Below are 20,994 nucleotides of genomic sequence, written 5' to 3'. Positions count from 1 at the left end.
GACTTGTTTAATCTTACTGAATAATGTTCTTATCCGTCATGCGGGCGATCAGAAATGAGCTCCTCCTTCAGCTCCTTCAGAAACCCTGTCACCTGCCAGCAAGTCATCTTGCCGTATCTCCTCTCGCTTCCGTTTCCCATCCTCCTTCCTTGCCTTTCCTCCTCCTCCCTCTCTCCTTCCCCTTCCCCAGTCCCATGCCTCTCCCTCCCTCCGCCTTCGTTTCCTCTTCGACTCGTACCCCGCGCTTGACTTTGCTGGAGATCTTGAACATCTGCCTCGTCTTGCTGTTAAGTCGGCTGGTTCCTGTTGAGGCGATCAGAGGAGAAGCATCTGAGAGCGGAGGAGGAATAAGAGGAGGACGAGGACGAGGACGAGGAGACGATGACGAGGAGGACGAGGAGAAATCTTACCAGCAGCTTGCGCATGGCTGTTCGCCTCCATCAAATCTTGCTTCCCTACATGCTTCGTCTTCCTGCTCAGCCTCGTCAGAGGAGCGACAGCAGGAGCAGGAGCCCACCCATCCTCAAGCACGTGCCTTTCTCCTTTCCCAGCTAACACCCCTGCTGCTTCCCCTCGTCAGGCTGCGAACGTGGGGAGGCACAAAGTCGGTCTCCACCTGGCCCTCCACCTGACTGGGGAAGGTAATACTCCGGCAGGACGTCGTGCTGCAGCTGGTAGGTGTCCTTCAAGCTCTCGTCACACTCGAGCTCCTGCATGCCACTGTCAGCAACGCCGAGGACGAGGAGGGGGGAGGCGAGGGGAGAGAGGGAGAGGTAGAGGTAGAGGAGGACGGTGGAGGGGAGGAAGGGAGGGAGAGGAGGGGAGGAGAGAGGGATGGAGTGAACTGCAAGAACGGAAGATTCACGGGGAGATGAAAGAGGCTGCGGAGGAGAGGAGAGCAGGGAGAGGAAGGAAGAGGACAACCAGCTCGAGGATGGAGTCTGATTCGCTCCCCATGGACGAAGTCGTGATGCTTCCTCCGCCTGCGACCCCGTCAGCGAGCAAGAGGTAAGGAGGAGGGCGAGAGGAGGAGGGCATGGGGCTCGAAGGAAGGGATGTACATCGAACGTCCTCGAGGAAGGATAGTTGAAGCTCTCGCATCTCGCTAGCGTTGTGCGTTGAATTCTTCCCCATCGTCTCCTTCTCATGAGTTAGGTTTCCATCCTCCTCCTCCTCCTCCTCCTCCTCCTCCTCCTCCTCCTCCTCCTCCTCCTCCTGTTGTCTCCCTCCTCCTCCTCGTCCAATCAGGGGGGATCCCCCCTGCTTCCTCCTCCTCACCTGCTGGATCTGCTGAGCTCGTCGGAGCAGCCCGTCCCTTTTGAAGCTCTCAGTCTCTGTAGGACCTTCACCCGTCTTCTTCCTCTCTCCTTCCTTCTCGCTCTCTCTCTCCTTCTTCCTCTCTCCTTCCCCCTGGCGCGAGGAGGCCCTGTCATCCTGGTTGCCTGCTGGAGGGGCCACAGGTTCTGCTGTTGCTACCGAGCTCTTGGCGTAACTCTTGCGGGGATAGAGCAAGTAACCCTCAGTCTGTACGCACGCCTACCAGCAGGGAATTACTGATGACATCAGCAAACAGCAAAATACTCGTTGTCTCCAACGCCCCTCCTTACAACTCACACACTCACACACTTCCTCCTCCTCCTCCTCCTCCTCCTCCTCCTCCTCCTCCTCCTCGATCAACTCACATCCACCATAGGAGGGGCCTCGTGCCTCACAGCATGATTGCGATGCTCCTCCTCTCCATTTCCTGTTGCTTCGCTCCCATGTACCACCTTATGCACAGCTCCCCTCTTTGACAAGAGGTGCATGGCCTCTTGCAACCTGCCGACAAGAAGTGGGGTGGAAGAGCAGGAGCAGAAACGGGAGCAGAAGGAGAAGGAGAAGTAGAAGTGGAAGGAGAAGGCGAAGGAGAATGTGAAGGAGAAGGAGAAGGACGAGGAGGACGAGGATCAGCAAACAAATCACGTCGATTCTCAGATTCGCTCACTTGTGCTCCGCAACCAGCCGAGACCTTCTCTCTGCTTGCACCTGAACAGCTCATTACTCACGGATGTGCAGGAAGACAGACGAGGCTAAGGAGGAAGAGGATGCAGAATACATGCAAGGAAGACGAGGATGAGAAAGTGTAGGGGAGGGGCGAGAGCGAGGAAAACGAATATGCGGAAGAAGGACAAGACAAGGAGGAGGACGAGGAGGAAGAGGATTGAACTTTGAGCCCGAGGAGATCTCACCTGCATTTCAGCCGTTCGAAGGCTGGTGGAGAGACGTTGAATCACATCTTCCAGCTCTGCGATCTTCGCGTCTCTCAGCCCTGATCTTCCTCCCCTCTCCTCCTTGTCTCACTCCCCCCAGCCAACCTCCTCCCCATCCCCTTCCCCATCCCCCTTCTCTGCTCCTTGCACTACACACCTTGGAACTGACGGCAAAGATTTGCATCGGCACAGCAGCAGAGTGAACGAGCCCACAGGACACGTCCCCGACAAGTCCCTGCGGGAGCCCAGCAACAAGTCAGGAGAGGACGAGAACAACAACTAGGCCACACGGAGTTACAAGAAGTGCTCGCACAGGGAGGGCAGGAAGAGGAGATGAGGCGAGGGGGAGGGGGAATGGAAAGGAGGAGAGGAAAGGAAGGAGCGAAGAAAGGAGGAGGAGGAGGAGGAGGAGGAGGGAGTAGGGTGCTGAGATGAGATCGACATCAAGTTCACCCGAAGGCTTGTGAGCTCGACGGGAGAGTTTGCTCCCTCTGTCCCTCCCGTCCCCAGCTGTGGCCGAACAGAAAGAAAGGTAAACTTGGGCTGAAGAATCAGATTGAAATTCATGGCACCTGCCCGTCTTCTGCTGCTCCCCATGCGAAAACTTCGCCTGCAAAAGTGAAGAGGCAGAGTGAGGATCAGAAAACTGGAAGAGAGGAGATGAAAAAACGAAGAGCAGACGCAGGAGATCTACAGGATGATGACGATGACGATGATGACGATGATGACGATGATGACGATGATCAGGAGGAGGAGGAGGAGGAGGAGGAGGAGGAGGAGGTAGTGGAGGTGGCAGTGGAGGAGGAGGGGGAGGAGGAGGAGGAGGAGGAGGAGGAGGAATCGCATGGAGACTACAGGAGGAGGTTCTCGCTCTATACCAGCAGTCGATATGACCAACGTGTGCGTGTCGCCACAAGCAGCTTTGATGATCTTCTTGTCTCTCAGCTGGACAATCTGAACTTCTGTGTCACGCACATGGAGCAGGAGGCAACCATGGCGCAACGCTCTTGCCTTCTTCAGAGTCAGCTGCGGATCAGCGTCTCCATGCCCGAGCTGTCCATAGCTGGAGGAGGAGGAGGCCGCAAGGTCAGTGGGGATAGAGCGCAGGAGCAACGCGTCCCCTTACCTCCCTCTACCACAGGTGAAGATCTCGCCATTGTCAGAGAGAACCTATGGGACGGCACCATCAGACTGGAACTGGCTGGCGGCTGCTGATCAGCAAGTCACCGCCGTGTGATGGCCCCCTGCCGCCACGTAACAGATCCGAAGGTTCTCTATACTCCGCCGGACTGCGACGAGAGAGCGTCAGCTTGCTGTGGCTCCTCTCCTGCTTCTGGAACATCCCCCACCTCCTCCTTCCTGGAACCTTGCCTCCTCTCAAACTCCGTTCCTTTCTCTTCCACATCCTTTTCCTTCCCCAACCTACCAACAGTGGGGCTGAATCGGCTCTCAGAATCCCCGAGACCCAAACGCCTGAAATCAAACTCAGCACCATCACGACAGAACGAAATTACGAGGAGATTATCCTGTTGGAGTAGAGGGGACAGAGAGGAAGGAGACAAGAAGAAATCTCACCCATCTGCTCCGAGACCCCATGAAAACAGTCGGCAGTCGTCCGTGATAGCCCTGGAATGTGGTATCATCTCCTTCCACTGGAACTTCAGCTCTAACATGCAGTGTCTACTCCCACAGGCTATGAACTCAAACTTCTCCTCCTCGTCAACCCTGACCTGCTCAAACCCGTCATACCCTTTCATCTGTGACCCCAGCATCATCCGAGAAGGATGCCTCTGATCCTACGCACCTTCTGCGGAGTGGCCACATCCGCCGTCTCCTCCTGATGTTTGCCTACACCTTGGGAGACTTCTCAACCCAAAACTGGCAGGCCACGTGAACAATGAAATACCCAGCTGCCCATCAGCTCCAGCTCCCCAGCTGTATATCTCCCCGTTCACAGACAGCGCAAGCGTGTGCGCCATGCCACATGCGATCTGAAGGAAGAGAGCATCAGGATGAAAGATCTCCTTCCCTTCTCCAACAGACCTGTCTAATCTTCTCGTTGTAGAGGGTTGATACCGTTCTTGGTAGCAAGGAGCTGGTCCAGTCCCCCTGGGGTTCAACTCAGCACACTGCTTTGCAGGTCCTGGTGCTTTGGGATTGATGTCTGCACCTGTCCCAGTTGACCGGAGTTTCCCTTCCCCCAGCACATCACCAGACCGACATCTGCACAGGAAGAGATCAGCATCTTCCACCTCACCAGCAAGAAGCACCTGTGACGACGGCAGTGTGATAGTATCCGCACGCGACCCCGCACACCCGGTGGTTTGACAAGGCTTTCACCACGGCCGGCACTCTGATGAACGTGTTCAGTTGATGAAGCGATGTGATGGGAGTGTCACGTTTGATCGAAGGCGTTTCCACTCCCCAACTGCCCTTCGTTACCCCAACCCCACGAGACCACCTTCAGGGAAAGATCCGTCAACCCTGAGCTCAAGCACAAGCAGGGGATGATAGCATTCAAGGAACGTATTTCACCTCTCCGTCTTCTGTTACAGCTACTGTGTGGTGCCCGCCACATGCAACGTAGATGGCGCCATTCAATGATTCATGCGCCAATGCTGTAAAGGATAGTGAGACAGGGAAGCGTTTGTCAAAGCGGAGACGTTTTGGCTCTAACTGCGACAAGGTATCTCCATGTCCCAGTCTTCCGAATTCTCCCCAGCCCCTACATCGCAATGAGAGAGAGAAAGGCAACTTCATCAGCGGCTACCAAGTCCAGAGGCAAGCCCGAGCGCCATTATCCTCCATATTGACAGGTTTCAATGCCTTGCTCCACGTCTATGTTGCGTGCAGAAGCTCGCTGCTCATCTCCAACCCACACTTACTGCAGGGAAGTTCTCTTCCCACCATCTTCGAGCTCGCGTCTCAGGCGTTCGCCCTCCGCCATCAAACTACCATGCCCCATGCCCTGTTTCTTTCACGACATGGGTTGGCTTATCTCCTCCAGGGTGGGTACGATTTGAAGAACAAGATGGGGGTGGGGGTCCTTGCTGAAAGCCGCCCGGCCGGGCCGGGCCGGGCCCGGCCGGCAGCCGGCGGCCTCGTCGAGTCACGTCAGCTCAAAGGGTCTACAAGTGGGCATGGGAGTACGGGTCTGTTCATCTTTTAGAGTCTGGTAATTGAAGGGGGTAGGGTGGAGCATTCACGTACAGATCGCATTTCAATTAGAATTGCTAGAATTCAGTCAGCAACATTTGTTTAGGGGTGAGGGTGGTGTCAGATGGATTTAGGGGGTGGGTATAGTAATTTATCAGCTTTCTTACCGGGTCTTGTCTGGGAGTTCTAAGGGGTGATGGTACTTTCTGTACCGGTAAAAATCAAGATGGAGTAATTCGGGGGGTAGGGGTCCTGGGGGTCCCAATTGGTTGGTAGGTTGTAATAAGTGAGAAAAGAAGCAAGATGTGCAGATGCAGAGAAGATAGAATTGAAGTGTTGTGCTCAATGGTGTTAGGGCTTGCCTGATGTAGAAGGCAGCATTGTGAACAGTCTAGATCGCATCAGATGTCTTGTAGGGTTTGAATCTCATTCGATCTGGTCAAGGGGAGGGATTAGCGTCATTTTTTCGGACATGACACTGGATGGCGCCTTTCATTTTGACAAACTCATCTTTTACTGCAGGTCGCGAAGGTTCCTGAACAGGAAATGTTTTGTGTGAGATAGCGGCATCAAATAATGGCTTATGATGTCGAGATAATCGTTGGATGTCCTTGTTGATTTCTTAATTTGAACAGCTGTCTGAACGAACCGTTTTTCAAACAAAAGTGATGTCGTGGTTTCCAAAATCTGGAAATGGAGCGGTGCATCTTTGTAGAATGAAGTTTTTTGCGCGAAATCTTGCCACTAGGGGTTATTTCTTCAATGCCCAGTTGGGGACTGATAGGAGTATTGAGATGGACAACGTTAAGCTGGGAAAGAACGCGGTCGATAGGTAAGATACTGCTATCATTTGTACAAAGGCACTCACGAAGGAAAATGCTTCCAGAATATTTGCATCATGTCATAGCAGTAGGCTCGTACAGGCTCTTGGCGGAAATGGGAAATTGTGGTCCAGGGGATGGGGTGATCCTGCAATCCTGAACTATCTTTCTTCCCAACACGAAAAGCGATCCTCGTCTAAGAGATGCGGAAGTTTGTACATGTCAGACGAGAAATACATGGATATATCTTGGCAGAAATCTCCTTTGAAGTCCTTTGACGGTGTGAATGTTTGGGCAGGTACTCATTTCGTTGCAAGCTATTGTTGTTGTAATTGGATCCGCCAATAGGTGATTTCGAGAGTCCCGTTCAAGATGGAACTCTACCTCCTGAGTCTATGTCTGCACGCTGCCAGCTAGTGGTTCCCACCAGCTTCGGGTGACAAGCTCTTGAGAATATGGCATCGTCACTCACTTGCAATCGCAGACATCCCTCTGATAGTGTTTCTGCTGGAATTCCCCTGTGGGTACATCTTGCAGGAACAGGCGATCAAGTCTGTATTTCCAAGAGAACGTTGCTTTGAGCCTGACTTGTTTTGCAAGTATTTCTGGATGAGAAAGACGCTCTCCTGTAAGCTGGCTAAGCAAGGTCAGTGGGGAGTTCATACTGCAGTACGCTCGGTTGACCGCTCCCTAACACAGGAATCGGTTCAGTGATTCTTGAATCACCATATTATGGTCATCGCAAGCCAAGGAGACAGAGAGGACCGAAGTTGCAGGTAAGATCTTCAAAGAATGCATGCATGCCTCTGATTGGCCTCAGTGTGTCTCGGATCTCCTCTCCTTGGGAAATGCCACAATTGAGGAGACCATATCGATTTTGCGTTATTTCAATGCTCACGGACATGGGTATTGTTATGAGATTCTCCTGCCATCCCCCTGATGATGTTTGCAGACCTCTGGGAATCTGTGGATTCAGTATGGGTGGAGTGCACGCCATCATGACAGCAGGAGTCTGCAACCTTCCAGTAGCGTTGGTCACTTTCTTGGCTCCTCAGTGTGCTGCTCCGGTTTTCTGCCAGGGCGCTCTCTCGGCATCTTGTGACTGGGATGCTTTGTCTCGGCACTCGAGCTCGATCAATTGGAATGAATGGAATTGTGAAGATGAAGATGTCAAACATCGACTAGGACGAATTTTGAGAATCACAGATGTAACTCGGCTGCCTCCACCTCCGTGCCCGTGGGCAACCATTTTGATTCAGGTATATGGGGCGCTATCACAAGTTTGCATAGCTGATTTTGAAGCAGGCGAAGGAAGACGCATACATTGACAGACGGTCCGAAGAAGTGATTCGATCGTCATGGAGGGATTACTGGAAGGCTTTTCCGCCAACGTATGAATACTTGAGCAGCGAGGATTATGGAGTTGAGACTCGTTGGGTGTGTGGCGGGCACGTGACATCCTTCTTCAATCAGCACCACACCTTCCGCCTAGCATTGCGTACCGCCATGCAAAGGATGGTGACAGAAGAAGTTGCTGACGCGCACTACAGTGAATGCTGAAGCAGGGTTTCACTACAGGAATGGTTGACGGTGTGTTGTTTTACATGAGTACTAAATAGTTCACTTAACTTTGAGTAAAGAAATAGTTCAATATTCCCCTTTCAACGTTTGAAAGTTTCCCCCCGGGCCCGGGTCCCGGCGGGGCCGCACTGAGCATTCCGACAACCGTTACGAGATCGGACAGACTGGAGTAGCAACGCCGAAATGTCTCAAGTTGATGCGCAGCAACACACAGGCTGAGAAGCGCGACGAGCTCCGAGTCCGATCCATCCCACTTCGTCGACCCCTGGCAGATCGGCAGTGAACTTGGTCACTTCTGATCTCCCGGTTGCCGCATACGGCTATACAGGCTACCGTAGTACGGGCCCCTTGTAACCTCCTGCCTCCTTTCTAAGTTTCACCCGTTTTTCTCTTTGCTCCTGAAGCAGTACCTTACGTCGCTGAGCATCGCCTTGCTACTAGGCTATGCACTGAGAAAGTTGCCACTCCGCCGGACTCCGCTGACTGTCAGCCTAGTCGTCGGACCGCCGCCGGGCCGGGCCCGGGGTGAGGCCCGGCCCCGGCCCGGCGAGTGAGACTGCAGTCACACCGGTTCTTAGCACAGGACTAGGCTCTAAGAGGGTAGGGGTGGTAGGCCATCGCAAAGATGTTGATGCTGCCCAGTATGTAAGAGCGATGCGAGGGATGGAGGGAGCGTGAGAGCAGTGCGCATAGACAAGGATGGGGGAATGAACGAGAAAGATGATATCAGCATAAGAAGAGCAAGAGACAACTTCTTCTTCTTCTGTCATGGAGGAACAAGCCGACGATGATGCGTCCCAAGTCTCGGATACTATCGAGCTGTTTCGCTCAAGTGCATTTGCCAGCAATGTGCTTCGATGGATGGTGCGTTGCAACAGCACGCAAGGCTGTGATTCTTCTGACTGAGTGATGACAGCTTGAATGTCCGCAAAAGAATCTTGAGGTTTTCAATATCGCTAGTGAGCACCACTGGTCAATGTGTGTGGCAGAATTCCGTCAGCGAGTTTGTCGACCTCTTTCATCAATGCTGCAGGACCAACATTCACGTGAGACTTGATTTCTTTGAGTTATGAAAAGTCTGATATTCCTGAACAGGAAAATTGGGAAGAAGGTACGATTCCTATCAATATTTGAAGTGTGACCTTGTGAACAACTCTCATTCAATTCAGCCGAAGTTGTCCGAAAGTTCTTCAGCGATCTGTTCGAATGGACGAAACAAGAACGCGATGAATACTCCCTTCCGGTGATCGAAGCATTCTGTGAGGAACTCCAAGACTTTTTCGACGACAAAGTTCTGCATGAGAAAGCCAGATCGTGTAACTTAGCAGTGTGGTTGCTGGATATCATTTGCGAAAACTCGAGCGAGTCGATGTGGAACAAGATGTTGACTACGAGCTTGGTAATTGATTCTGACACAACTTTTCCTCTTTCGACGGATATGATACTCATCTACTGCACAGGGGGAAAGCGTCTTCGTAAGTGCAATCGACTTTATTAGACAGGTCATGTCATCACATACCCGAATCAGTGAGTCTGATTTTATATTCTAGAATCAGGAACAACACAGATTTTTTTGTAAGAAGACACACGCACTTCATTTTCAATGAATGTTCCTCCAGTTCATGACGAAAATATGCTCAAGGCAACAATGCGGTTTGTTATCCTCGTTCTCGAGGTAGGGTGATGCATCGCCTATGATTGTTGCAATCTTGGAAACATTTTCTAACAGTCTTGTCATGCAGAAACAAAATGTTCAGACAGTCGAAAGTGTGAAGATTTGTTTTCATTCAGTTGACTTTTTCTGATCCCTTTCACGCTAGAACAACCAAAGTCCAAAGATCAGCAGCATTCCATACAGTTCAGTTCAAGGAGCTCCAGTGGGCACCAGGTTGGCAGAGCTGCGAAATCTTTCCAGGAAAGCCTTGGAAGGATACAGTTTGCAAGGTCTTACAAAGTCATCTATGAGCACTCCCATTTGGTGTTACAATCTTTCATGAATCCTGAGACTGACCATCAAATCAACGAGGATCTTCTCCTCAACTCGTTTAGGTCTTAGTCTTGTACATTTTTTCAAGCAAGATTTGACGCTCGAGAGCAGAATATTCAACGCTTGCACGAGGCTGGACAACTCGGTCGTGTCGAAAAGTTTGATTGCAACAGATCGTCTTGTCAGGACAACGGGCAGCAATCGCAAGATCATCAACAAGATACGAGCAGGAGACTTGATGAGTGACAAGTGTGCCGAGACTCTGTTGAGTTGTGCCCTTGAAGCCATGAGAAACTTTGCTTCCTCCCATCCCGAGGTTTGTGAGCAAGTGGCAAGGGATCTGTTTGTCGACCTCTGCATGGACGAGAGCCTCCTCTCGCTCCTACCCCTGGCAGCCCGCAACCGCGTCATCGAGCAGAGCATCTCTTGTCTTTGCAGCCTCATCAATCAAGGTAAAGGCTCGCCTTCAGCTTCCTCCAACTACCACCAGGAGATTATCGAGCTCGTCCACTCCATTGCCTCTGTCGTTTTCACCGATTCCGATGAAAGTGCCAAGTCCCCGCAAACTTCCAGCTCCCGCTCCCAGCGCGGAGGCGTCCTCGTCCTTGGGGCCCTCAGCAGTCGCATCCACAACTCTGAGGTAGGATATTTGATCCCTTCTCACCCCCCTCTGCTCCTGTCCTCATGTGCTCCGGCGCTGCTGCTTCGATCAGCTCTCCCTCCTCCTCCCTACTCCTCACAAACTGCTGATGCACATTCAGGTCATGGATATCATTCATCGTCTCTTCATGGAGGGGCTCCAAAGTCTGCCTTCAACTCTGCACGAGAATCTCCTTCTCCACCTCACAGGGATAGCGCTTGTACCTCCTCACAAGTACCTCAGCTCGGTATGCTGTCCTTTCCTACATTTCACTATCTTCCCATTTCCTCCTAATTTTTCGATCCGTTTGTTCTTTGTGCTGGTTTGGCTGAGCCGCAAGCTTTCAGGTTATCGATTATATGGTGGGACGTTACAGTCGGCCATTCGATTCCATCCTTGAACCTTCTGCAATCGTAATGCGCAGGGAGATTCCAAGGTGCTGTGCTGGGAATGTGCTGGGACAAAGGGCAGGTTGATGCTGACAATTCTGTGCTTCAGGTGCTTCGAGCGGTTGGCGTCTGGGTTGACAACCGATGTGAGTGAAGGTGTTTGCTCTCAGACCCAAGTTTGACAAGCTGCGAAACAGGAGGCCCTAAGACATCTCCAGCAGGAGCTGCTTGTCTTGATTGCAAAACTCGGTATGCTCTTACTCACTCACTCGAAGCAGCAGAGACCTGAAGTTCAGCCCAGGTCTCTCACTGCAAGGGAATTTCACCGGGAGGAAACAGCCCAATTTGAAGAGCGATGCTCTTCAGATTCTCGGAGCGCTCCTCCCCTCCCTCGCTACATGCTTCTCTTCTCTGGCAGGCAGCTTGTCCTTCTCGTCCTCATCATCGCCACAGCGGGCAGATTCGCTGCAGTCAAGTTATCCAAAACTCTGCAGGACCTTCGTTCTCTACATGACGCAGCATGGGCTTGTGGATGATGTTAGTCCGCCAACCTGCCTCAGGTCATCATCACCCTGTACCGCCTGCGCCCCCACTCCCCTTCGCCTCTCCCTTTGGTCAGGGTCTGCGTCACTTTCTCTACTCCTATCCTCTTCCCCTTCGCTTCCTGGAAGCTCTTCCTGCTGCCTTCCTTGGTTTCCCTTCCCTTGATTGAGCCTAATCCTGATTTCGCAGGCCCTTGAAAACCATTGCCCAGCAACTTCCCCAGCTACTTTTTTCTTCGACACCGCTCACATCCGAGCTGGAGGCGAGCTGAAATCCTGCAGATTCAGGTCTCGTGACACGGTGACAGAGAGAGCTGGATGAACACCTTCGGATATCAACGCAAATGCAAGAAAGTTCGATGTTTCGACAGAAACTCGGTGATCTTTTGCTCCTGATGTATGCATCATGATCGTGATATGGAACAATCCATTGTGATGATATTCACAATAACGACCTGATTGAGTCGTATATGCCATAAAAGCTGCTGCCGCCCCTGTTGATGCTGATGCTTTCGTTTCCTTGTTTGTCATGATGCTTGTTACAACGAGCTGAGTCTTTTGGCAGAGAAGGAGCTGCCTGCAAGGTACAAAGAGTTCCTTGCAAAGGTGATGTAGTGGAATGCTTGCCAATCTTCTTTACATCCCTTTCATTCCTCCTCTTGTTTCCTGGCCACTGGTCGCGCATCCCTTGACATCTGATGACGTTTGCAGGATTCAAAGATGACAGAGGCCAAATGTTTACAATTGATGGCAATCTATCATGTGGAGAGGTTACGAGCCATTGCTCTGGTTGAAGGAACTTCCTTCCTTTCCTCAGCTTCCTTCCCCTCTACTGCCCATCTCACACCTTGCCCCCCCTCTCTCCCTTTCTCGCCGTCCTCGTCCAGCTCAGTCGACCGCTCAGTGGAAAGTTTCTCGTTCCTCTTCAGCTATTTTGGAGCTGTTTCGTCCGAACCTCCAAACTTTAGCAGGCTGCTCGAAGGTCTATTTCTTAAGGTAAGAAGAACTCATTTCCTACCACCTCCATCCAGACCCCTCCCCACATTTGACGCTGTTAGCTAGACTGTCTCCTCTTCCTCTTCCTCTTTCTCTTCCTCTTCCCCTTGCTCATCTCTGTTGTACACACTTCTTGTTCTCTCATGTTCTCCTCACCAACCTCCTGCCTCTAGATCATCGACAAGCTCACAGAGCGATTCGACTCGTTGGAATTCTCCCCTCCTCAGGAAGAATTCCTCACCCAGCTCACCTGTGCCCTCATCCTGCACTCCTCCAGCTGTGTTCCAAGCAAGCGCAGGTCTGAGGATGATGCGTGTTGCTCACTTTGACACCCTCTTCTCAGCTTTTCGGAGAAGTCCATCAAGGTTGTCCTTCGGGTCTTTCCGATACTCCACTGGAGTTTGCGCTGTTTTCGGGTGCTGATGGACTCTTACGAGGAGTCTGTCAACTTCGCAAAGATACCGCTGGACCTTTTCAGTTCAAGAATGACAGCTGAGAGCAAGCTGGGCGATGGAGGAGACTTCTCGCAGCGGCATGCTGCTCTTCGGGTCATCGAGAATCTAGTCCGCTACTGGATGGAGCAAATGCTCCTGCAGGCTCCCCTGGCCTCAAGCGCCATCATTCAAATCTATCTCCTTCAATGCTCAAGCCCTGCTGGGAGTGAAGGAGTCCAGAGTTACACCGTTAACATCATCCAAGAAGCGATGATTGGAGTAATGCCTCTTCCACATGGTGCAAAGGCTGGCGGAGTGGCAGGAGCAGGAGGAGGGAGGGCTCTAAACAGGATGCCGAATTCAGATGCTACGTCTCTGCAGGGCTTGAGAGGAGGGTTTGTATGGCGCTACCTAGGTGGATGGGCTGTGCATGGTGGAGTTGACTTTGCGGATGTTGCAAGAGGGCTGCAAGACAAGGTGACCTCACCTCGTCTGTTTGTGTTGACGAGTTTGGTTGCTGTCATGATTGTCGTTGATGTGCGGGTCAATATTCGTTGTTTGATTCACGTCTCGGCCTCGCATTCTCAGTGTTGATACAACTCTGCTGGTCTAACATTTGACATGCTCTTCCTCGTCCTCTTTCTTGTCTTCGACGTTGACGTTTTTCTACAGGCAAGATACCTGGGTATGGCAAAACTCCTGCTCGACCTTCAGCTTTCTTTGACCTCCCAGCAAGCCTTGACGTCATCGGATCATGCCAGCTTGGAGGCTCTTGAGGCTCTGGTGAAGGAGTGCTTGACAAGGATGCAGAGGTTTCAAACTTCCGGGGATGTAGACTTTGACAAACAGGGATACCAAGACGCGATGGGGACTTTGACTGCGTCAATTCTGCTCTTACATTCTCACCTCTCCCCAAGTGGACTATCCAACAGCACCACCCATCTCTCCTCTACTTCATCCCCTCTGGTGTGGTCTGCAATTTCGAATCTTGTTAGGTCTCCTTTTATGGTGAGACCCTTATAATCGCTTCCTCGTTTCTGTTCGATCGTTGCCCCCCTCCTCCTCCTTTCTCCTCCCTCAAGTTTCCCTCCAGAACCCTATGGATGTCGGGGCTCGGGAGAGCATGCGAACTTCGACGTCGCTGTGGTGTTGGATTAACTCGCTACTGTCGGGGACAGAGCGAGAGATGTTGGTCAGAGAAGTGAGACAATCTTGAACCTCTTCCAACTAGTTCCAAGTCTGCTGCCCCTGATACTTGCGATTCTTCTTCTCAGGTTTGCAATGCTCTGTCGTCCAACATGGAGGAAGGTTGCGGTCTGCTGAGCAGCTGGAACGATCCCGAGCATCACGCCGAGGTGGACCAGTCAACCTCCTCGAGGGTCTTTGCAGAGTGCTACGCTCAAGCTCTGTGTGTGGAGTTTCTGCAGGAGCAATGCAGGTAACTGGATTTGTCTGTCTCACCATGTGCGGGGTGCGGATATAATGACGGGGGAAGACGGAGAGGGGACGAGTCACTGATTCTCTCTCAAGGTTGTCTCACAAGTCAAAGTCGATCGTGTTTCGCAGCATCTGCAAGCTGCTTCTCCTCGCCTTCTCTCGCTCGAGGGTCCTCGTCCTCAACGAGTTCAACTCAGCCCTGGTGCTTCAGGTGTCCCTTCAGCCCCTCTCCTCCACCTCCCTACTGATTGTCATTCTTCAGCTGTTGAGGTTGGCTTTCATCGTTCTTCACGAGGCGAGGGTATGGTCTCCATTCAATTGCTTCTCCTGCTCCCTTTGTCTTGCTCCTCCCTCTTGCTCCATTCCCCTTGCTCGTCCTTCCCACATTTCTCAATCTCATGCTGAGCAGATGCCTTCCTTCCTTGCATCCATTCTTCTCGATCGGTGACTGCCACTCTTCGCACGTTGGTCGTCTGACATTCCTCGAAGGACGCTTTCAGCTTCTCTACACTTCTTCTCCTTCAGGCCGAGCTGGGGGTTGGATGGGAAGGTGAGAAAATAAGTAGCACAAAGTAGCAAGACACGAGGAGCCGTGAGGGGAGGCAGGGGATGGAGAGGGAGGAAGTGAATTTTTCTGTACAGAGGGATGGCACTGGTAACGGCCCAGGAGTGCTCCGGAGTCGAGGAGCATGGATCGTTGTGTCCAGCTGGATGGGTCGAATCCGGTCGGCAGAGAAGAGCAGGGAAGAAGAGCCGGTGGGCTTCGGCATGACGCAGGTTCACCTTCTGATCCAGCTGGGAGTTAGCATTCAGGCAAGGAGCAGAAGCGAGGGTGGACGGCGGGGGTGACAGGTGGGAGCAGGTGCTGTTCAAGGGACGAGGAGGGGCAGATTCTATCTTCTCCACCGTGAGGGACTGGGAGAACTCAGATGAGAAGGAGGGCGAGTGGCTCGGGATGCTTGACCATCACAATGACCATGCAGCCTCATCAGGTGCGATTCTTGTCTTGGTACACAGTCATGTTTCACTCGTGATGCGAAATCGACAATCCTTCTTCTTGAATTTTTGTCTATCTGCCTCTCCTGTCCGGCTCACTTCTTTGAATGACTCATCCCACCAGTTCCCGTGTCATTGTTCTTGCAATCTTGTTCGACATTTTCCCGTCGCTGTTTCTGCTCGGAACTGACATAACTGCCTTTTTCAAGGTTTCGGGTATGAGAGCAGCAAACTTGTTCTCGAAGAATTGTGGCAGATGCCGAGTGAGAGCAATAGCGAGTTGTTCTCAGAGGGCAGGAATGCGGAAGATATGAGATCATCTATCATGGGAGGAAGAGTCTCGAAACAGTCGCTTTCCAACTCCGAGCAAGCTTCAATCTACAGCCGCCAACTTCCAGCCATGTTCTCTGCGGAACAAGATCAGAGCGATCCTGCGATGATCCTCAAGGCTCGTTGCAGGTTGCTGGTCATGTTTATCAGCAGTCAGGTCTTGCTGCATATTCTTGTCTGATGCTCTTGTGTTGTCTTTCGACATCTTCTCGTATGAGTGATCGATGGTCACGCTTGTCTTGATGCCCTCCTCGTGTTGTCTCGCTCACAGGTTGCCAGGTTCGTCGAATCAGTGTTTGGCATAATCCGAGGAATGTTGGTAGTGACTCATCAGCCCTTGAAAAGTCTTTTCTCAAGGAATCTTCTATCAGGTGATATGAGATGTGCCGTTGATGTTCTGTGTTTACTACTTTTCATCGCATCATGGGAGGTCCGGGTGTTACTATACTGCGTTTGCTCTTGTTTTTATCACTGATGTTGGAGGTTTATAGGCAGAGTTGGGCTCTGAACGTTCGAACAGCATGGAATTTTGAACCTGAGCTTGCTTTTGATTTCTATCAAAGATATCGAAATGCCGAAGTCTTCGACGAGGTTGGTTTTCATTTTTATCTAAGGGGGAATTCTGTATCAACACTTCAACCTTCTCTGTGTAATTTGTCTGGCATTTCATCTCCTGTTTTGTTTGATCACCTTCTGCTGTCATTTCCTTTGAACGAACAACATGGTTCAGCTATCTTGTGTTTTTGTATCATTTTGTTCATCTCAGTTTATCATCTTTTCCTTCCTCTTGTTCCTCTTCCTATTCTCTTTCGTTCCTCTTTCTAACCCTCTTTCCCCCCTCCCTCCATTTTTCCTTCTTCAGCATCGCCTAACGTTTTCGGCTACAGCTGAAGAAGTGCCTTCTAGAACGTCCTATGGCAGCCTCGTCTCTTCAGGGAGAAGCGTCCTGTTGTATAGCGGCTGCCGTCTTGTCCTCGATGAATGTTTTGAGCTCGGTGATAGCCCCTTTGACAACAGTGTTGACAAGTGCATGAAACTGGCTGTGTAATTGCATGTCAAGGAGATGAATTTGATTATTATCATGATGAAGTGATGATGATGGTGATGATGATGATGATGATGATGATGATGATGATGATGATGATGATGATGATGATGATGATGATGATGATGATGATGATGATGTCGAAGATGACGAATGGCGCGCTACCTTCTTGATGTCGAAGATGATGAATAAGATTGATTTTCCTTTCGATCAGAAACATGCGCTTGCAATCATGCGTCCTGTCTCCATGCTTGCAGTGATGAAAATCATCCGAGATAGCCTCACGAGCTCTCAAGACCTCAAGAATGATCCGTCAAGAAGATCTACAGACAGTCTTCAGCCACACATCGCGAGATACGTTGCCAACTGTTTACTTCATGAGTGCAGCTGGAACGAGGCAAACAGCCAAGAACTTTTCCTCTGCCTCCCCCAACTACTTCAGGTCTCTCCTCCCCTTGGCATCCTTTCCTGTTGCCACACTTGATCGTTTCTTCGCCCTCACACGATTCTCGCTGACGTGGAGCAATGCAGGTTGCGCTCCGCCATGACAAATCTCACAGCATCTTGTTAGCACTTCAGTGCTGTGCCAGGTGATTGTTGCTGTGTTGTTTGTCTTGTGTTGAGGTGGTTCTTGTGGAATTTATGTAGAGATGATGTCAACTGCGCGGTACTGTTTGCTGAAAGGAGGTTGTACTCAGGAAACACCGTTCAGTCAGAAGGGCAATCTCTCCTCTCCTTCGACTGGAAATGGGCATCAGCTTCGAACTCTTCTATGAGCTTTACAAGAAGGTTGGAAGAAACGATTCCAGCGATCGGGCTTTTCGTCAGTCCACTCAGAGCAAGTCTTTGGGCCGTGACGTCTTGAACCACATTGAGAAGTTCTTCGGTCAGACTCATGTAGCACCTGCCTCGTTTCTAGTCGTTGAATCCTTTCCCTTGCTTCAGACTTTTCAGATGTCATTGAGGAGGAGAGTTGTTTGTTTGAGATCTTCCGCACTTGCCATGCCCTCAATGTTGTTGATCATGCGAGCAGATGCAAGGTAAGAGATTGGATTCCAAAAAGCAAACTGCAACGTTGTTGTTGTTGTTGTTGTTGTTGTTGTTGTTGTTGTTGTTGTTGTTGTTGTTGTTGTTGTTGTTGTTGTTGTTGTTGTTGTTGTTGTTGTTGTTGTTGTGTGTGTGTGTGTGTGTGTGTGTGTGTGTGTGTGTGTGTGTGTGTGTGTGTGTGTGTGTGTGTGTGTGTGTGTGTGTGTGTGTGTGTGTGTGTGTGTGTGTGTGTGTGTGTGTGTGTGTGTGTGTGTGTGTGGTTGTGGTTGTTGTTGTTGTGGTTGTGGTTGTTGTTGTTGTGGTTGTGGTTGTTGTTGTTGTTGTTGGTGGTGGTGGTGGTGGTGGTGGTGGTGCTGCTGCTGCTGATGTTGATGATGATATAATGGTGGTTATGGTGATGGTAAATGTTGGAATATGCACATGTGCGGTGGACTGCTCATCAGACAGATGACTTTTCGGTTCAGTATTTCATAAACGGAGTACAAGCAATCGTCGCTGATCAAGGAAGCAAGTAAGTGACATTAGCAGGCAGGCAGGCAGGCAGGCAGGCAGGCAGGCAGTCAGTCAGTCAGTCAACCTTCGGTTCTCCTCACACCTGCTTCAGCTTCACCATGACGACCTGTTCCGAGTCAGTCACCATCTGTGGGATCGTCTCAGACAGCATGATCCGCGATGTCCAAGAAGACCTCGCGGTCGACCAGTCGACCGTCGTTGCTGGTTTTCTCACTTCGACTTCGTCCCAAGGAGGCGGCGAGCAGCAGCTAAGGTGGAGAGTTGTGGCACTTAGATATCGTCCTAACAAGGCAGTTCAGGTGGTGTCTGATAGAGATGAACACAAACACCAGACAACAGATCCTCACATCTCAGGTATCTACTTATCCCTCATCATCTCACCTGCGCCAACTCCACCCTCTCATCTTCTCGTGTTTTTGACAGTTCATCAATGCGATGAAGCTGCTGCTTGCAAGAGGGCAGGTGGAGGTATCAGCCTCGTCTTGGCTCTTCCTCGCCCTCACTGCAAACAGATCATCCTCGCTGCCAGAAACTGCCTTCCATTCGCTGAAGACAGGTGTTCCGGTCGATGACGAGTGCTTGCCTTCCTCTGACTCTTTCTTTAGGGCTGTCATCGAGCTTCAACTCAACTTCTCAGAGCGTACCATCAAGGTTTGTTCTCATCGCTTCCTGTCTGCACACTCTGCTCTTGACTGATGCCATGGAAGAACCACGACGGAGCCATCTCTCACAGATTCGAAGCCGCCTTTGGTCCTTCACATTCTCCAGTGCGCCTCTGGCTCGCTTCACTTGTGCCTCACTTTTTCTCCCCCAGACCTACCAGGCAGCAAGGGCGTCTTTCATCCAATCGTACGCTGGATCCTTCCTTCTCTCCTACTTCCTGCACGTGCGACTCCTGACGCTGCCCCCCACACACTCAGCACTCTGAGCAGGTCAAAGATCAATCCAACCGCCTCGTCTTCGATGATAACGGTCACCCTCCCTTGCTTGACTGGTTCTGTTTTGAGTTTCTTCTGCTACAGGGGTGCACTGCCTGCGCGATATCTTCTTCCCCCTCGACCCCGCACCAGCCTCTTCCGACCGAACTGCCTTGAGGTAAGGACACGAGGGACGGCGGCGAGTTGCATTGACAGGGGCGGAGGTTACCGAGCGAAGTCATCAGCTTCCTCGGAGGTCATGGCAAGGGCAACGTAGAGCCCTTCAAGTACTTGTGCAAGTAGCTGCTTTTTGCTGTTACCTCCCCGTCTTGACGGTACTCTCAGTCTGATCGTGAAAGGCTTCCTGGTTGTTAGAGAGCAACAGGACTTCTTTGTTTCCCTGGTCTCGACCTTCTTGCAGAGGTGCGGCAGCGTTGAGGTTGCTGTCAGAGTTTGATGGGAGAGGCACAGGCACCCACACCTCAAGCGAGATTGTCTCGATCAGCTCCGAGACAAATTCCTCCCTGGCAAGGTATGGCAGGAGAAGCTGGTGGGGGCGGGCAGGAAGAGCGAGGGGGGGGGGGGTGGAGGTGAAAGGGGGAGCGGGTTTAGGGGAGGGGTTGGAGGGTGGTGGAGGAGGTGGTAGTGTAGGTGGGGAGGAGCAGGGTTGGAAGAAGTGGTTGTGCGACAAGGAGGAGGAGGAGGAGGAGGAGGAGGAGGAGGAACATGATTCGTCGTGCAACAAGACCGAGAGGGAAGCAGCTTCGTACATGATGGACAGGGTCCGCGAATCGCAAGAAGGGTTGTGAGCTTGACGATGAGACGATGAGATTGAGTTTGTCTGCAGGACATCTGTCTCGTCCTATGAGATCCTACAGGTATCATCGTCTCAATCAACACTTCATCATTCGGCTTGACCAAGACTCAGGCATCACTGTGGGCAAACGAGGCAGAAAACTAATTCACTTCTTTCCTCCTCCTCCTCCTCCTCCTCCTCATCATCATCATCATCATGTTTTCTTTATTGGCTTCATTGGCTTCAAATCATTATGTTTATGTCTCTCGTGAGGGTTACTGTACAGTTCTTGTCCTGTTCAAAGCCAATGCTAGTTGCCCGATGCCTCTTGCTTCTTCTTAATTTTCTCCGCAAGGGCCGCCGCATCCCTGTACATCATATTAACGACATGGGCCGGGGAAGGGGTATACTCATAGCACCTTTCTTTGCGCTGCTGGGGAGTCAGGCCATCGTCCTTCTTGCCTCCTCCTCCGTTCTTGGCGGCCCTGAATAAATCCTTTCAAACCATCAATCTTCCACGCACGAACCATCACCTCGCTTGTGCGCGCGCCCTGTCGATGTCTCTCTGATTTCCTCCTACAGGAACACGTCAGTCACGCAGGAAGCCACATGCTGAACAGGTGATCAAGAGGCGCTGCCTCCCTCCCCTCTGCAGCGCAGTCCCCAAGTTTTCGAACCCCATTTTACCAGGCCATCGCCATCTGATCGCCTCTAACACTCCTTGCATCCGCATCGCCTAATGATGATCCTCCTCCACCTATCTTGCCATGTACGTCTCCATCCTCCTCCTCCTCCTCCTCCTCCTCCTCCTCCTCTTCCCCCTCCTCCCGCGTCCGCATGCCGCACTCACGCGTCATCGCCGATGGAACTTGAGGAAGGAATCGATTGTTTCTCAACCGTTATCTACCGTTACGAATTAAACCGTTTTAAACCGTTACAATCAGTTGCCCGCCTTGAACTTTGAGTAAAACCTTGAAGATTGGGTAGCATTGCGATGCTGCCGCGCGCTGGACCGTCGGTTGATGCTGGATCGCGCCGGAGCTGGGGAGGAGGGGGAGGGAGGGGGAGGGAGGGGGAGGGAGGGGGAGGGGCATGCACCGACAACATGAGGGGGACCA

At 51.6% G+C, this 20,994-nt stretch overlaps 4 protein-coding genes across 4 annotated transcripts; 3 read left to right on the top strand and 1 right to left on the bottom strand.

The window, feature by feature from the left end:
- Positions 1–1,274: 1,274 nt before the first annotated feature.
- GUITHDRAFT_162457 (hypothetical protein) lies at positions 1,275–5,214 on the bottom strand (the record flags this gene model as incomplete). Its single annotated transcript, XM_005835243.1, has 23 exons — positions 1,275–1,315; positions 1,344–1,536; positions 1,683–1,818; positions 1,985–2,025; positions 2,229–2,291; positions 2,407–2,484; positions 2,703–2,759; positions 2,822–2,859; positions 3,128–3,203; positions 3,225–3,312; positions 3,376–3,419; positions 3,477–3,538; positions 3,676–3,722; positions 3,825–3,875; positions 3,921–3,979; positions 4,054–4,103; positions 4,156–4,240; positions 4,293–4,358; positions 4,420–4,472; positions 4,520–4,602; positions 4,649–4,710; positions 4,785–4,974; positions 5,135–5,214. 23 exons carry the CDS (start codon positions 5,212–5,214, stop codon positions 1,275–1,277), a joined length of 1,743 nt encoding a protein of 580 aa, XP_005835300.1.
- A 1,695-nt stretch (positions 5,215–6,909) lies between these two features.
- Positions 6,910–7,786, top strand: GUITHDRAFT_68777 (hypothetical protein; the record flags this gene model as incomplete). The annotated part of the gene is made up of 4 exons (XM_005835242.1): positions 6,910–7,002; positions 7,047–7,132; positions 7,179–7,485; positions 7,532–7,786. Coding segments are annotated over 4 exons (741 nt in total), but the record flags the coding sequence as incomplete, so codon positions are not given.
- Positions 7,787–8,654: 868 nt separating this feature from the next.
- On the top strand, positions 8,655–16,066 carry GUITHDRAFT_136830 (hypothetical protein; the record flags this gene model as incomplete). Its single annotated transcript, XM_005835241.1, is given in 33 exon segments — positions 8,655–8,671; positions 8,724–8,766; positions 8,797–8,853; positions 8,903–8,918; positions 8,977–9,282; positions 9,427–9,482; positions 9,883–10,434; positions 10,556–10,681; positions 10,859–10,905; positions 10,933–10,969; positions 11,021–11,124; positions 11,242–11,298; positions 11,318–11,383; positions 11,443–11,515; positions 11,556–11,653; positions 11,674–11,743; positions 11,915–11,971; positions 12,077–12,135; positions 12,295–12,361; positions 12,535–12,659; positions 12,705–13,272; positions 13,468–13,578; positions 13,889–13,996; positions 14,070–14,233; positions 14,326–14,443; positions 14,495–14,533; positions 14,642–14,676; positions 14,722–14,782; positions 14,875–15,009; positions 15,095–15,224; positions 15,438–15,687; positions 15,838–15,929; positions 16,050–16,066. 33 exon segments carry the CDS (start codon positions 8,655–8,657, stop codon positions 16,064–16,066), a joined length of 3,861 nt encoding a protein of 1,286 aa, XP_005835298.1.
- Positions 16,067–18,261: 2,195 nt separating this feature from the next.
- On the top strand, positions 18,262–20,041 carry GUITHDRAFT_136829 (hypothetical protein; the record flags this gene model as incomplete). The annotated part of the gene is made up of 12 exons (XM_005835240.1): positions 18,262–18,416; positions 18,463–18,517; positions 18,587–18,631; positions 18,676–18,719; positions 18,769–18,814; positions 18,871–18,930; positions 18,978–19,049; positions 19,096–19,135; positions 19,186–19,258; positions 19,426–19,503; positions 19,552–19,670; positions 19,959–20,041. 12 exons carry the CDS (start codon positions 18,262–18,264, stop codon positions 20,039–20,041), a joined length of 870 nt encoding a protein of 289 aa, XP_005835297.1.
- Between the last annotated feature and the right edge of the window lie 953 nt (positions 20,042–20,994).

Source organism: Guillardia theta (genome assembly GCF_000315625.1).
Source record: "Guillardia theta CCMP2712 unplaced genomic scaffold GUITHscaffold_22, whole genome shotgun sequence".
NCBI classification, from domain to species: domain Eukaryota; class Cryptophyceae; order Pyrenomonadales; family Geminigeraceae; genus Guillardia; species Guillardia theta.
The sequence above is the reverse complement of the archived record's forward strand: the minus strand, read 5'-3'. Positions and strand labels throughout refer to the sequence as shown.